This window comes from Lissotriton vulgaris, unplaced genomic scaffold, assembly GCF_964263255.1.
Source record: "Lissotriton vulgaris unplaced genomic scaffold, aLisVul1.2 SCAFFOLD_1872, whole genome shotgun sequence".
NCBI lineage: Eukaryota > Metazoa > Chordata > Amphibia > Caudata > Salamandridae > Lissotriton > Lissotriton vulgaris.
Genome location: NW_028248775.1, coordinates 404,703 through 420,861, shown reverse-complemented (window position 1 = coordinate 420,861; position 16,159 = coordinate 404,703). Strand labels below are relative to the sequence as shown.

General features: G+C 46.8%; 1 protein-coding gene across 1 annotated transcript in view; it reads left to right on the top strand.

The window, feature by feature from the left end:
* LOC147663833 (coagulation factor XI-like) overlaps positions 1 to 16,159 on the top strand; it is a 72,407-nt gene that overhangs the window by 41,896 nt on the left and 14,352 nt on the right. The window contains exons 5-6 of the mRNA XM_086950170.1: positions 7,465 to 7,571; positions 14,855 to 15,014. Of these exons, the coding sequence (XP_086806296.1) occupies positions 7,465 to 7,571; positions 14,855 to 15,014 (267 nt within the window). The remainder of the gene's footprint in view (positions 1 to 7,464; positions 7,572 to 14,854; positions 15,015 to 16,159) is intronic.

Genomic DNA, 16,159 nt, shown 5'->3' with positions numbered 1-16,159 from the left:
GGCTCACCTTTAACATCCACTAGTTACACAATCACTTTTAACACCCCTATTTACAGGTACACTTTTGCAGCCCCCATTTACAAGTTCATTTTTAACACCCATAATTACAGGCTCACTTTGTTACACCCACTAGTTAGAAGATAACTTTTAACACCCACTAGTTACAGGCTGACTTTTAACACTCACTAGTTACAGGCTGACTTTTAACACCCACTAGTTACAGGCTCTCTTTTAGCACCCACTAATTACAGGCTCTCTTTTAACAGCGACTAGTTACAGGCTCTCTTTTAACACCCACTAGTTACAGGATCACTTTTAGCACCCACTATTTACAGGTTTCCTTTTATTACCCCCATTTACAGGGATGCTTTTAAGCCCCTTTTTATAGACTCTCCTTTAACACCCACAATTTACAGGCTAATGTTTAACACCCCCTAGTTACAGGCTCCCGTTTAACACCCACTATTTCAGGTACCTATTTTCAGATTCTCTTTTAACACAATTTACAGGTTCACTTAAAACACCCACTAGTTACAGGATCACGTTTAACAGCCACTAGTTACAGAATCACCTTTAACAGCTATAAGTTACAAGCTCACTTTTAACAGCCAATAGTTACAGAATCACTTTTAACACCTACTAGTTACAGGCTCACTTTTAAGAGCCACTAGTTACAGGATAACTTTTAACACCTACTAGTTACAGGATCACTTTTAACATCCACTCGGTAAAATTACAGGACCTATTTACAGGTTCACTTTGAACACCCCATGTACAGGTACACGTTAACAGTTTCTGTTTACAGATTCTCTTTAAACATCCACTATTTACAAGCTCACCTTTAACATCCACTAGTTACACGATCACTTTTAAAACCTCTATTTACAGGTACACTTTTTGCAGCCCCCATTTACAAGTTCACTTTTAGCACCCGTATTTACAGGCGCACTTTGTAACACTCATTAGTTAGAGCTAACCTTTCACAAACACGATGTACAGGCTAACTTTTAACACCCACTAGTTACAGGATCACATTGAACACCCACTAGTTACAGGCTGACTTTTAACTCCCACTAGTTACAGATTCACTTTTAACACCCCCTACTTACAGGCTCACTTTTAACACCCACTAGTTACAGGATCACTTTAACACCCACTAGTTACAGGATGATTTTTAACACCCACCAGTTACAGGATCACTTTTAGCACCCACTATTTACAGGTTCCCTTTTAATACCCCATTTTTCAATGTTGCTTTTAAGCCACTATTAAAGGATTCTCTTTTAACACCCACAATTTACAGGTTAACGTTTAACACCCCCTAGTTACAGGCTCATGTTTAACACCCACTATTTACAGGTACACTTTAACAGCCCCTATTTTCAGATTCTTTTTTAACACCTACTATTTACAGGCTCACTTTTAACACCCACTAGATACAGGCTCACTTTTAACAGTCACTATTTACAGGATCACTTTTAACACCAACTAGTTACAGGCTCACTTTTAACACCTTCTAATTACGGGATCACTTTTAACACCCACTAGCTAAAATTACAGGCCTATTTACAGGTACACTTTTACAGCTTCTATTTACAGATTCTCTTTAAACATCCAGTATTTACAGGCTCACCGTTAACACCCACTAGTTACACTATCACTTTTAATACCCCTATGTACAGGAACACTTTTGCAGCCCCAAGTTCACTTTTAACACTCGTATTTACAGGCTCACTTTATAACATCCACTAGTTACAGGCTCTCTTTTAACACCCACTACTCACAGGCTTTTTTTAACGCCCACTAGTTACAGGCTCTCTTTTAACACCCACTAGTTACAGGTGGACTTTTAACACCCACTAGTTACAGGCTCTCTTTTAAGTCCCACTAGCTACAGGCTCTCTTTTAACATCCACTAGTTACAGGCTCATTTTAACACCCACTGGTTACAGGCTCACTTTTACCACCCGCTAGTTACAGACTCACTTTAAACACCCACTAGTTACAGGTTCCCTTTTAGTACCCCCTATTTACAGGTTCAGTTTTAACACCCCTATTTACAGGCTCACTTTTAACACCCACTAGCTACAGGCTCACATTTAACACCCAACAGTTACAGGGTCACTTTTAACACCCACTAGTTACAGGTTCACTTTTAACAACCCTATGTACAGGTTCACCTGTAACACCCCGTATTTATAGGTTCTCTTTTAATACCCACTACTTACAGGCTCACTTTGTAACACCCACTAGTTACAGGCTCTCTTTTAACACCTACTAGTTACAGGTTCTCTTTTAACACCCACTAGTAACAGACTCTCTTTTCACATCCACTAGTTACAGGCTGACTTTTAACACCCACTATTTACAACCTCTCTTCTAACACCATCTAGTTACAGGCTCTCTTTTAACACCCACTAGTTACAGGCTCTCTTTTAACACCCACTAGTTACAGGCTCTCTTAACACCCACTAGTTACAGGCTGACATTTAACACCCACTAGTTAAGGCTCTCTTTTAACACTCACTAGTAACAGGTTCACTTTTAACACCCACTGTTTACAGGTTCACTTTTAACACCCACTTTTTACAGGTTCACTTTTAAAACCCACTAGTTACAGGCTCTCTTTTAACACCCACTAGTTACAGGCTGACTTTTAACACCCAGTAGTTACAGGCTCTCTTTTAACACCCGCTACTTACAGGCTCTCTTTTAACACCCACTATGTACAGGTTCACTTTTAACACCCACTATTTACAGGTTCACTTTTAACACCTCCTAGTTACAGGTACACTTTTACAGTCCCTATTTACAGATTTTCTTTTAACACCCCCTAGTTACAGGCTCTCTTGTAACACCCACTAGTTACAGGCTCTCTCATAACACCCACTAGTTACAGGTGGACTTTTAACACCCACTAGTTACAGGCTCTCTTTTAAGTCCCACTAGCTACAGGCTCTCTTTTAACATCCACTAGTTACAGGCTCATTTTTACCACCCGCTAGTTACAGACTCACTTTTAACACCCACTAGTTACAGGTTCCCTTTTAGTACCCCCTATTTACAGGTTCAGTTTTAACACCCCTATTTACAGGCTCACTTTTAACACCCACTAGCTACAGGCTCACATTTAACACCCACCAGTTACAGGCTCACTTTTAACACCCACTAGTTACAGGTTCACTTTTAACAACCCTATGTACAGGTTCACCTGTAACACCCCGTATTTATAGGTTCTCTTTTAATACCCACTATTTACAGGCTCACTTTGTAACACCCACTAGTTACAGGCTCTCATTTAACACCTACTAGTTACAGGTTCTCTTTTAACATCCACTAGTAACAGGCTCTCTTTTAACATCCACTAGTTACAGGCTGACTTTTAACACCCACTATTTACAACTTCTCTTTTAACACCATCTAGTTACAGGCTTTCTTTTAACACCCACTAGTTACAGGCTCTCTTAACACCCACTAGTTACAGGCTGACATTTAACACCCACTAGTTACAGGCTCTCTTTTAACACTCACTAGTAACAGGTTCACTTTTAACACCCACTGGTTACAGGCTCTCTTTTAACACCCACTATGTACAGGTTCACTTTTAACACCCACTATTTACAGGTTCACTTTTAACACCTCCTAGTTACAGGTACACTTTTACAGTCCCTATTTACAGATTTTCTTTTAACACCCCCTAGTTACAGGCTCTCTTGTAACACCCACTAGTTACAGGCTCTCTTAACACCCACTAGTTACAGGCTTTCTTTTAACACCCACTAGTTGCAGGCTGACCTTTCACACCCACTAGTTACAGGCTCTCTTTTAACAACCACTATTTACAGGTTCACTTTTAACACCCACTATTTACAGGTTCACCTTTAACACCCCATAGTTACAGGTACACTTTTACGGTCCCTATTTGCAGATTTTCATTTAACACCCCTTAGTTACAGGCTCCCTTTTAACACCCACTAGTTACAGGCTCTCTTTTAACGCCCACTAGTTACTGGCTCTCTTTTAACACCCACTAGTTACAGGTGGACTTTTAACACCCACTAGTTACAGGCTCTCTTTTAAGACCCACTAGCTACAGGCTCCCTTTTAACATCCACTAGTTACAGACTGACCTTTTAACACCCCCTAGTTACAGGTACACTTTTACAGTCCCTATTTACAGATTTTATTTTAGCACCCCCTAGTTACAGGCTCTCTTTTAACACCCACTAGTTACAGGCTGACTGTTGGACTTGGCCCTTCTGACAGGTTCACCCCAAACGTTTTGCTTTGTGTGGTGGCCCAGTGCTAGTGATTTGTGGCTTCTGCGCACTTTCACTGTGTCCCAGTGGAAAGTGCGTGCGCACTCTGAGTGCGTGTAGTGAGGTTGGCCTGCCCTCCCGTAGGAATGCATGGGGAATGTATGTGTCCATGTTAGTTCCTGATGCATGGGGAGTGCAGGTGCGAGTTTGGTATGTGCGGACCCGTGTGATTAAATGCTGCGCAATGATGTATGTGGCGTGATTGTGTCTAGTGTGGAAGTGCCACTTCTAGAAGTTGGCATGTTTGTGTAATTTGTGTCTGGCGTGTGTTTGGCTGGAGCTGGCTGGTGAGCCTGGCTCCAGGAGTCAGGATGGGTCTGCCCCTGTGGTGAGTGTTGAGATTAGCATGCTGATGTGAGGGAGGGGTGCACCTGGGACCTGAATAGGGCTGGGCTTTCCCCACACAATGCTGGCTCCGCCCCCTGTGGTGCGACTGATGTCCCTAGCCTGGCCAGTGAATAGTGAGAGGGGCTGAGCACATCAAGGGTGCTCCAAAACCAGCTGCAACTGGTTTCTCCCCCACCCTGCCCACAGACAAAGGATTTACTGTATAAAAAGGGGCTGTGTCCCCTGGCAAAATGTTCTCTTCCTGGATTCTTTCTTGAGGGGGGGGGGCTGCTGCTGCTGGGCTCCAGGAGGACCGCCACTGGGACTACCTTCCTCCCTGGATGGTCCTGTGAGCTGGATCCTGGGCCCAGCCTTTGCCCCCTGCCTGCCTAAGACTCTTGCTGGACTTTGGGGCATTCTGGCGCTGGGGAGCGCTTTGCCCCTATTTCTTGGTTCCTGCAGCACCTAGGAGCGCTGGAATTGTCCCCCCAGGAGCGCTAATTTAATGGCCACTTGCCCCTGGTTGATCTAGGGGAGAGCAGGGCCCACCCTGCGTCTGGTGCCGTTTAGGCGAGCAGGAGCCCACCCTGCTTTATAGTCTAACTCAGAGGGAGCCTACCCCTCGTATGCCAGACTTTGGATTTTATTTGTTTTGAAACGGGTGCCCACCCCGTATTGCCGCCAAACTGCTGCAGAGGAACTCCCCTTGGCCGCCGCGCGGCGACCCGGAAGCAAAAGCCACAAAACGGAAGTCCCGCCTTGCAGCCGCGGGGTGAGAAGGAACCTGCAGCGTCTTGTCTTCAGCAAGGCTCTCACGAGTTAGAGAGCCCCTCCCGCTGCCTGTGAAGAAAACCCGGCCCCCAAAAGCAGGACCGGGTGCGAGGGTACCCAGAGCAGAAGGAGAGCGCTGTGTCCGCCCCCGAGACCGGTGAGTGGGGCCCGTGTTAGTAGCTGCAAAGGGAGCGTCGGGGCACATTGCCGGTGCCCGCCCCCGTGTGCGCTCTCCGTGTGAGGGCGCTGGTGATGTAGAGCCTGTCGAGGCTCTTCCGATGGTGGGGGCACCATTTGTCTTGAAAGGCCCCGTGGGGGCTCCGGGGGCAGTTTGCTTGTTTCGAGTCCCCCGAGAGGGACTCCAACGAAGGGGGCCATCTTTCTTCCAAGCCCACTAGGCTCCAGGGGCACAAGTTGTTTCTCAAGCCCACGAGGGGCTCAGGGGGCATTTCATGATTTAGAGTCCCACGAGCTTGACTCCACCGACCGATGCGTGGCTGAGTTGGCCCACGAGGGCCCTGGGGTCATTTTGTTTATCTCGAGTCCCCCGAGAGGGACTCCACCATTGGGGGCCACATTCCTTCGTGCCCACAAGGCTCCTGAGCAGTTGTGTCTCATGTCCCCAGAGGAGAGGGACTCCCCTGAAGGCGCCATTTTGTTTCTGGAGCCCCAGCAACTCCTAAGGCCCCAGTGTTTGTTCGAGCCCACGAGGCTCTCACGTGTGTTTTGCCCATTGGATTCAGCTGCCCAGCACTTAGTGGGCAGCTGCCACGTTTAGGCTTTGCGCAATCTCTTTGGCTGCCTGCGCAGCCGGCCCTGACATTTGGGACACAGGGCGTTTCTAGCCCCAGAGAGGCCAGTTGGCCTGGGGACAGTCACAGGTTGTGGCTTATGTGATTTCTGCGCAATTGTTCTGTGCTGCACCTCTGAATGTGTTTTTATGTGTCATGTGCCTTTTTCCCTACACCTCTGAATGTGTTGTGATGCATCATGTATAATGTTTTTATGCCTACACCCCTAAATGTATTGTGATGCTTAGGTGGTTGTTCTTCCTAGTACAGGTGTTGCTAGTGATGTCCTAGTTCCCTGCGTAATATTTTCCTATGGTGGTTAGGGTTGTGTAGGTGGTACTTACCTGTTACCAGTGATTACTGGTTGTGTGATCTATTTTCTATTTGGTTCTACCATTGTTCTATGTGCTAAGGGTTATCCCTACAAAGTGCTAACTCTACCAAGTGTTAGTTCTAAAAGTGTTTATTCCTGACAGTGGCGCCCGTGGCCCTGTCCTATGTACCTAATCCCCTGTAAATTCAACCCAATCCTATGGCACATTGTAAAGTGTGTATTTATTATCTAATGTGTTTTGTACAATACAAAGGCTATTTTTATATATAACCTTGTGTGGAGTTTCATTTGTGGTGGGCCTGGAGTGTTGTTGCTGGGTGCTCGCGCAAATGCTTTACACCTTGCCCCCGAGATAGGCCTGACTGCTCGTGCCAAGATACCAAGGGGGTGAGCAGGGGTTGTCTTGGCGGGTGACTTCCTTGCCCTGACGTAGAATGGTGGTTTCTGCCTGACTTTGGCGCAAGCCTTAGCCAACCAGAAATCCCATTTCTAACACTGACCTTTAACACCCACTAGTTACAGGCTCTCTTTTAACACCCACTATTTACAGGTTCACCTTTAACACTCCCTAGTTACAGGTACACTTTTACAGTCCCTATTTACAGATTTTCTTTTAGCAACCCCTAGTTACAGGCTCACCTTTAACAGCCACTAGTTACAGGCTCTCTTTTAACACCCACTATTTACAGGTTCACCTTTAACACCCACTAGTTACAGGTACACTTTTACAGTCCCTATTTACAGCATTTCTTTTAACACCCCTTATATACAGGCTCACATTTAACACCCACTAGCTACAGGCTCACATTTAACACTCCCTAGTTACAGGGTGACTTTTAACACCCACTAGTTTCAGGCTCACTTTTAACACCCCCTAGTTACAGGCTCACTTTTAACACGGATCTCTCTTGCTATACTTCAGGTTCAGATGCTCCCTGAAGGCTGCCTGCACAGGGATTCCATCTCAGGTGGTAGCTACCCCCAACATCCAGTCCGGCTTCTCCCTGAGGAATGCGCGGATCCACAAAAGTAAGTATAATGACTGACATATGAAGATCTCGTCCCCTCGTTCACTAATGCCAGTCCACATGACGATATCTCCTTCTTCTCACTAACATTAGAGCACGTGAAGATATCAACCCTCTCGCACTCACATCAGAGCACGTGAAGATATCAGCCCTCTCTCAGTAACATCAGAGCACGTGAAGATATCAGCTGTCTCTCACTCACATTAGAGCACGTGAAGATATCAGCCCTCTCTCACTAACAAGAGCATGTGAAGATATCAGCCCTCTCTCACTAACATCAGAGCATGTGAAGGTATCAGCCGTCTCTCACTAACATCAGAGTACCTGAAGATATCAGCCCTCTCTCACTAACATGAGCACGTGAAGATATCAGCCCTCTCTCACTAACATCAGAGCACCTGAAGATATCAGCCCTCTCTCACTAACATCAGAGCATGTGAAGATATCAGCCCTCTCTCACTAACATGAGCACATGAAGATATCAGCCCTCTCTCACTAATATGAGCACATGAAGATATCAGCCCTCTCTCACTAACATCAGAGCACGCAAAGATATCAGCCCTCTCTCACTAACATGAGCACGTGAAGATATCAGCCCTCTCTCACTCACATCAGAGCACGTGAAGATATCAGCCCTCCCTCAGTAAAATCAGAGCACGTGAAGATATCAGCCCTATCTCACTAACATCAGGGCACGTGAAGATATCAGCCATCTCAAACTAACGTGAGCATGTGAAGATATCAGCCCTCTCTCACTCATATCAGGGCACGTGAAGATGTCAGCCTTCTCAAACTAACATGAGCAGGTGAAGATATCAGCCCTCTCTCACTCACATCAGAGCATGTGAAGATATCAGCCCTCTCTCACTTATATCAGAGCACATGAAGATAGCATCCCTCTCTCACTCACATCAGAGCATGTGAAGATATCAGCCCTCTCTTACTTACATCAGAGCACGTGAAGATATCATCCCTCTCTCACTCACATCAGAGCACGTGAAGATATCAGCCCTCTCTCACTAACATCAGAGCCTGTGAAGATATCAGCACTCTCTCACTTATATCAGAGCACATGAAGATATCATCCCTCTCTCACTCACTTCAGAGCATGTGAAGATATCAGCCCTCTCTCACTTACATCAGAGCACATGAAGATTTCAGCCCTCTCTCACTAACATGAGCATGTGAAGATATCAGCCCTCTCTCACTAACATGAGCAAGTGAAGATATCATTCCTCTCTCAGTAACATCAGAGCACGTGAAGATAACAAGCCCTCTCTCACTAACATCAGAGCACCTGAAGATATCGGCCCTCTCTCACTAACATGGGCATGTGAAGATATCAGCCCTCTCTCACTAACATCAGAGCACCTGAAGATATCAGCCCTCTCTCACTAACATGAGCACGTGAAGATATCAGCCCTCTCTCACTAACATCAGAGCACGTGAAGATATCAGCCCTCTCTCACTCACTTCAGAGCACGTGAAAATATCAGCCCTCTCAAACTAACAGGAGCATGTGAAGATATCATCCCTCTCTCACTCACATTAGAGCACGTGAAGATATCAGCCCTCTCTCACTTACATCAGAGCACGTGAAGATATCAGCCCACTCTCACTCACCTCAGAGCACGTGAAGATATCAGCTCTCTCTCACTAACATCAGAGCACTTGTAGATATCAGCCCTCTCTCACTAACATGAGCACATGGAGATATCAGCCCTCTCTCACTAACATCAGAGCACCTGAAGATATCAGCCCTCTCTCACTAACATGAGCACATGAATATATCAGCCCTCTCTCACTAACATGAGCACATGAAGATATCAGCCCTCTCTCACTAACATCAGAGCACGTAAAGATATCAGCCCTCTCTCACTAACATGAGCACGTGAAGATACCAGCCCTCTCTCACTCACATCAGAGCACGTGAAGATATCAGCCCTATCTCACTAACATCAGGGCACGTGAAGATATCAGCCATCTCAAACTAACGTGAGCATGTGAAGATATCAGCCCTCTCTCACTCATATCAGGGCACGTGAAGATGTCAGCCTTCTCAAACTAACATGAGCAGGTGAAGATATCAGCCCTCTCTCACTCACATCACAGCATGTGAAGATATCAGCCCTCTCTCACTTATATCAGAGCACATGAAGATAGCATCCCTCTCTCACTCACATCAGAGCATGTGAAGATATCAGCCCTCTCTTACTTACATCAGAGCACGTGAAGATATCATCCCTCTCTCACTCACATCAGAGCACGTGAAGATATCAGCCCTCTCTCACTAACATCAGAGCCTGTGAAGATATCAGCACTCTCTCACTTATATCAGAGCACATGAAGATATCATCCCTCTCTCACTCACATCAGAGCATGTGAAGATATCAGCCCTCTCTCACTTACATCAGAGCACATGAAGATTTCAGCCCTCTCTCACTAACATGAGCATGTGAAGATATCAGCCTTCTCTCACTCACATCAGAGCACGTGAAGATATCAGCCCTCTCTCACTAACATCAGAGCCTGTGAAGATATCAGCCCTCTCACTAACGTTAGAGCACGTGAAGATACCAGCCCTCTCTCACTAACATCAGATCACGTGAAGATATCAGCCCTCTCTCACTAACATGAGAGCACATGAAGATATCAACCCTCTCTCATTCACATCACAGCACGTGACGATATCAGCCCTCTCTCACTTACATCAGAGCACGTGAAGATATCATCCCTCTATCACTAACATCAGAGCACCTGAAGATATCAGCCGTCTCTCACTAACATCAGAGCACGTGAAGATATCAGCCCTCTCTCACTAACATCAGAGCACGTGAAGATATCAGCCCTCTCTCACTTACATCAGAGCACATGAAGATATTAGCCCTCTCTCACTCACATCAGAGCCCGTGAATATAACAGCCCTCTCTCACTAACATCAGAGCACGTGAAGATATCAGCCCTCTCTCACTAACATCAGAGCACCTGAAGATATCAGCCTTCTCTCACTTATATCAGAGCACGTGAAGATATCAGCCCTATCTCACTCACATCAGAGCACATGAAGATATCAGCCCTCTCAAACTAACGTGAGCATGTGAAGGTATCAGCCCTCTCTCACTCACATCAGAGCACGTGAAGATATCAGCCCTCTCTCACTCACATCAGAGCCCGTGAATATAACAGCTCTCTCTCACTAACATCAGAGCACGTGAAGATATCAGCCCTCTCTCACTAACATCAGAGCACCTGAAGATATCAGCCTTCTCTCACTTACATCAGAGCACGTGAAGATATCAGCCCTATCTCACTCACATCAGAGCACGTGAAGATATCAGCCCTCTCAAACTAACGTGAGCACGTGAAGGTATCAGCCCTCTCTCACTCACATCAGGGCACATGAAGATATCAGCCCTCTCTCTCTAACATGAGCACGTGAAGATATCAGCCGTTTCTCACTCACATCAGAGCACGTGAAGATATCAGCCCTCTCTCACTAACATGAGCACGTGAAGATATCAGCCCTCTCTCACTCACATCAGAGCACGTGAAGATATCAGCCCTCTCTCACTCACATCAGAGCACGTAAAGATGTCAGCCCTCTCTCACTCAAATGAGCATGTGAAGATATCAGCCCTCTCTCACTAACATCAGAGCACGTGAAGATATCACTCTCCTCTTACTAATATTAAAGCACAGCTATCAACCCTGTCTCACTAAAGTTGAGGCATGGGAAGATATCACCCTTCTCTTACTAACAGTATCTCTCAGTATCATTTGAGCACCAAAGTAATGTACTACACAATGCAGTTTGTGATTAGCCCTCTGCGTGTGGAGTTATTCATTACAGATTTGTGGTCAGGGGTTTCAGTTATTGTATGAGTATTGAGCAGCACAGAAGATGTTGTTGGTGATTCCATATCTCCTGTGATTATTTTGAGATCAGTTGTCGATGGCTCCAGAAGAAAAGTTAGCAACACCAAATGTGTTGGCAGAAATTCCAATAGATGTGTCGTCAGTGAGTCCAGGTGTGATGTCAGTGACTCCAGGTGTGGTGTCAGTGATTCCAGGTGTGGTGTCACTGATGCCAGGTATGTTGTTATTGATTATAGATGTGTTCTCAGTGAGTTCAGGTGTGGTGTCAGTGATTCCAGATATGTTGTTAATGACAACAGATGTGACACATCGGCTGCACAGCATACCCACTCTTGCATAGACCTTATCTTTATGCCGGCCCGGACTACCGCGCTGTCTCGGACATTAAAGTACTGGTGCGTGGAGTGTCTGACCACTCCCCCCTCCTCCTGCGGTTGGGCGGCCCACAGGGGCGCTACGACCCACGTGCCGATTAAACGCCTTCTATCCTCAAGACTCAGAATATAAAGAGAAAGTGGGAGAAGAACTAAGGGGATTATTTACAAGCCACTTGCACCACTTTTACATCACTTATAACATGGGAAAAGTGACGCAAAAGTGGCACAAGGGGCTTGTAAATCTGCCCCTAAGTACCCATTTCCGTAGGAATGAAGGCACAGCACAACTATGAGATGCATTGTGGGAGGCAGGTAAAACCCCAATTCGGGGATATGCGAAATGGTTCCTCAAACGCAAACGACAGGTCCAAGACCACCGACTCTCCAATCTTGAAGCCCAAGCCCTCCGCCTGGAGAGCACATTGGCTGCAGAGGAAGGAGAAGCAGAACGCCGTCAACTGCACCTCATGTGAGAGGAGATCAAAAATATCTCCCTTGAATCTGCTAAACTGCTCTGGAGGTCCTTGTTGCCAGGGTCTATTGATGGGGGACAAGAACGGAAAATTGCTCCATTGGCTCGCCACCCACCACATGGCCAACTGGATTGTCCCCGAAATCTGCGATGCGCAAGGACAAATCTCTCGCACCCTGGTGGCAATTGCCCAGGTCTTTGCATCCTGTTACAAAGAGCTCCACTCAACAGACCCCTCTGGCACAGAACAGTTCCTCCTTTTTGCCGGATACCCCCCTTCCGCGACTCTCCCGGGCCGAGAGCGCAATCCTGGAGGAACCCATCACGCCCGAAGAAATTGGAGACTCTATTCCCGCACTCGCCACCCCTAAGACTCCCTGTCCAGATGGGTTTTCTGCGGAGTATTACGTAGCATCTCGAGAGACCCTTATCCCGAGACTCCATTCCATCTTCAAAGAAACTACAGAGAGGGGCGCCATCCCAGCAGCCACACACATTGCCACCATTGTGGTCATACCCAAAGTACATCCCCCACTGCCCTCCTGTGCCCAATACTGCCCAATTTTCCTCATCAATACAGAGGTCAAAATCTATGCAACCATCCATGCCACCCACATGAAGCAAGTGCTCCACACCCTCATCTCCCCTGACCAGTGTGGTTTCATGCCATACGCAGCACGAGACACAGTCTCAGATGCCTATAAGTAGCCCTCGCTCACCGTAGTCGCCTAACACCCTACTTAGCTCTAGTGCTGCTTGATTTTGAAAGGCCTTTGATAGAGTTAACTGGCACTACGTTGGAGGGGTGTTGGACAGGGCAGGATTCAGGCCCTCCTACCAGAGAATGGTGAAGGCCCTTTACTTCACTCCGTCAGCCAGAGTCCTAATAAACGGCACACTGCCAGACACTGTCCCGGTTGCGAGGGGGACCCGCCAGGGATACCCCTTTCCCCCTCTCTTATTCATCATCACAATCGAGCCCTTGGTGTGTCGCATCTGAAGTGATGACCTGATCCACGGTTGGCGCTGGCAGGGGTCCCATGAGGACCGGATTGCCTTATATGCCGACGACGTCCTCTTCTATCTGGCGGACCCAGCCCGGTGAGGACCAATGGCTCTCCTTATCCTCCACTTATTCGAGAAGGCATCAGGACTACGTCTTAATCCAGCCAAATCCATGGTAGGGCCTCTCCATGTCTCTAGGTGTGTATAGTGGCAAACAACCATTCCCCTGCGTAGGCGCTCATTCAAATATCTCAGGATCTAGGTGGCACTCCTTCCCGAATTGACCTGGTCCCTTAATCGAACCCCACTCCTCCAGTGCATCAAAGGTGACCTCCACCGCTGGCAGACTCTTCCGCTGAATCACCTGGGCAGAGTCGCACTTTTTAAAATGATGGTTCTCCCCCGTCTTTTATACACCATTCAAAACCTTCCGCTCCACCTCCCTTGCAGCTGGCTCCGAGACCTGGCCCTCACAACATGTCAACGACCAACCTACGGAAGTGGTATGGAGATGACAAACTCATTCTTGTACTACCTAGCCACTCGCCTTTTAGTGATTCTCGACTGGTTTAATGGTGGATGGTCGGACCCAACCTATCGACTGGAGCTAGAGAACCTCAGATTCTCCCGAGTCCAGACCATGCTCTACGGAGCCCCAATTCCACGCACACTACCAGCAGTTACCCGCACAGTCCTCCTGGCATGGCACTCCGTGCTGCACCACATCCACTGGAACACCAACACTAACCGCAGACACCTTTGTGGCATGGCACTTGGCTACCGGAGGTTGCAACCCTACCAGGGTTCCAGAAATAGGATTTCATCGGCATAACTTGTTTGGGTGATATCTGGATGGGTGAACACCTGTCCTCTTCCAAGACCTCAAACAGACATACTCCTTGCACTCCGCCCAATTCTTTCACTACCTCCAGCTGTGACACGCCCTGACCACACAACCGCCCCTGAATCCAGCCCTTTAGAGGACAAACTCTTTATGGGGAACCTGGGAAAGGGAGGGATATCCCAAATTTATCGCTCTCTGATCAGCAACACCCCATCCACACTAGAACCTCTCAAGGCCCGTTGGCATCGATGGCTTGGTCCTCTTGAGGGGGAAGGCTGGAGAGATGCCCTGATGGCCCCAAGGACACTCACAAACTCCACTAGGCTCCGCCTTATTCAGACCTACTACCTCAACTGTGCATATCTTACCCCGGTGCGACTCCACAGGGCAGGCTTGCCTGACATTCCTGATAATAGAAGCTACAGCAATGGTGCTGTGTCTACGTTGTTATTTCTAAAACTGGCAATAAAGTTGGTTATAGATGTGTTGTAAGTGACTCCAGGTGTGACGTCAGGGATTTCTGATATGTTGTCAATATAATAGATGTACTCAGTGACTCTAGGTGTAACATCAATGAGTCCAGGTATGTTTTCAATGAAAGCAGACATAGCTATCACTAAGTCACTCCAGATGTGTTGTCCATAATTCCAGATGTTATGTCTGCCTCACTGTAGTTGCCTCCCTAACCAGCTTACTCCAATATCCTTTAGCCTGCAGCCATGAAGTTTACGTTGACATGGACTTCACAGGAAATGATCAAAAGATAGTGAAAGCGTCTTCATATCGTGAGTGTCAGCACCACTGCACCCACGACAACCTGTGCCAGATGTGGACTTTCGTGTCTAGAGAGTATGCCAAGGAAGAACTTCAGTGAGTATACGACATCCCTCCGCCGGCCACTATATACATTGTGAATGGAAAAACGAACGGGTGTGTGAGTGAATGAATGAGTACATCAGTCAACAAGTGACTTACAGGCATATGCATCAAAGTAAATAGCCGGGAGCAAATGGGCAGATTCTCAGAATCTGCCCCTTTGCTCCCGGTATTTTTGCATTTGGGATGCATCATCCCAAATGCAAAAAATGCAATTTAAGGAATCTCTAAATTGAGATTCCTTAAATTGTGATTGCATTTAAGGAATCCCAAATTGAGATTCCTTAATGCAATGCATGAAAGTCAAAAAAATAGCGAATTTGCTAATAGGGGGAGCAAATTACCATGAAGTTGGACTTCATGGTAATTTGCTAAAACTTTGAAAAAAGCACTTTTGTGCAGTTTTCAAAGTTTCATGTTGCGCACACACATGCCCTTAGGGCATGTGTGTGTGCAACATATGTGCATAGATCAATTTCAGGGGTGCAACAGGGTGTCATTTTGACACCCTTGCACCCTTGAAATTGCATGAGCAATTTGCGAGTATCTACTGGTACTCGCAAATTGCTCATTCATTTATTTATTTATTTATTTAATTTCTTGTATAGCGCAAGAATCGACCCCGATCGGGGTATCTCCGCGCTTTGCTCGCTAGGATGGTGAGAGACAAGGGCATTACAGATGAGCTGAGGATACGATGGTGGAACTACAGTTAGTTATTCCTCTACGAACAAGTTGGTTTTTAGCCTTTTTCTAAAGGATAGGTGATTTGTGATCTGTCTGAGGCTGAGGGGCAGATTGTTCCACAAGGTCGGCCCCACTAGGGAGAGGGCTCGGCCGCCTTGTCTGGTCTTTTTGATGAGAGGGGGTTTTAACAGAAGTTGATTGCTTGACCGCAGATCGCGGTCCGGTTTGTAAAGCTGTAGTTTTTGGGTTAAGTAATTGGGGCCGTTTCCAAACAGGCACTTATGGACAGTACAGCAGATTTTAAATTTGACACGTTGGCGTATTGGGAGCCAGTGAAGTTCTCTCAGCAGGGGTCTAGAAGGTGTTCTTGTGGGAGCGTTCAGAATCAGTCTGGCCGCCGTGTTCTGAACCACCTGTAGTCGATTAATGGCATCCTCGTTAGCTAGTATCAG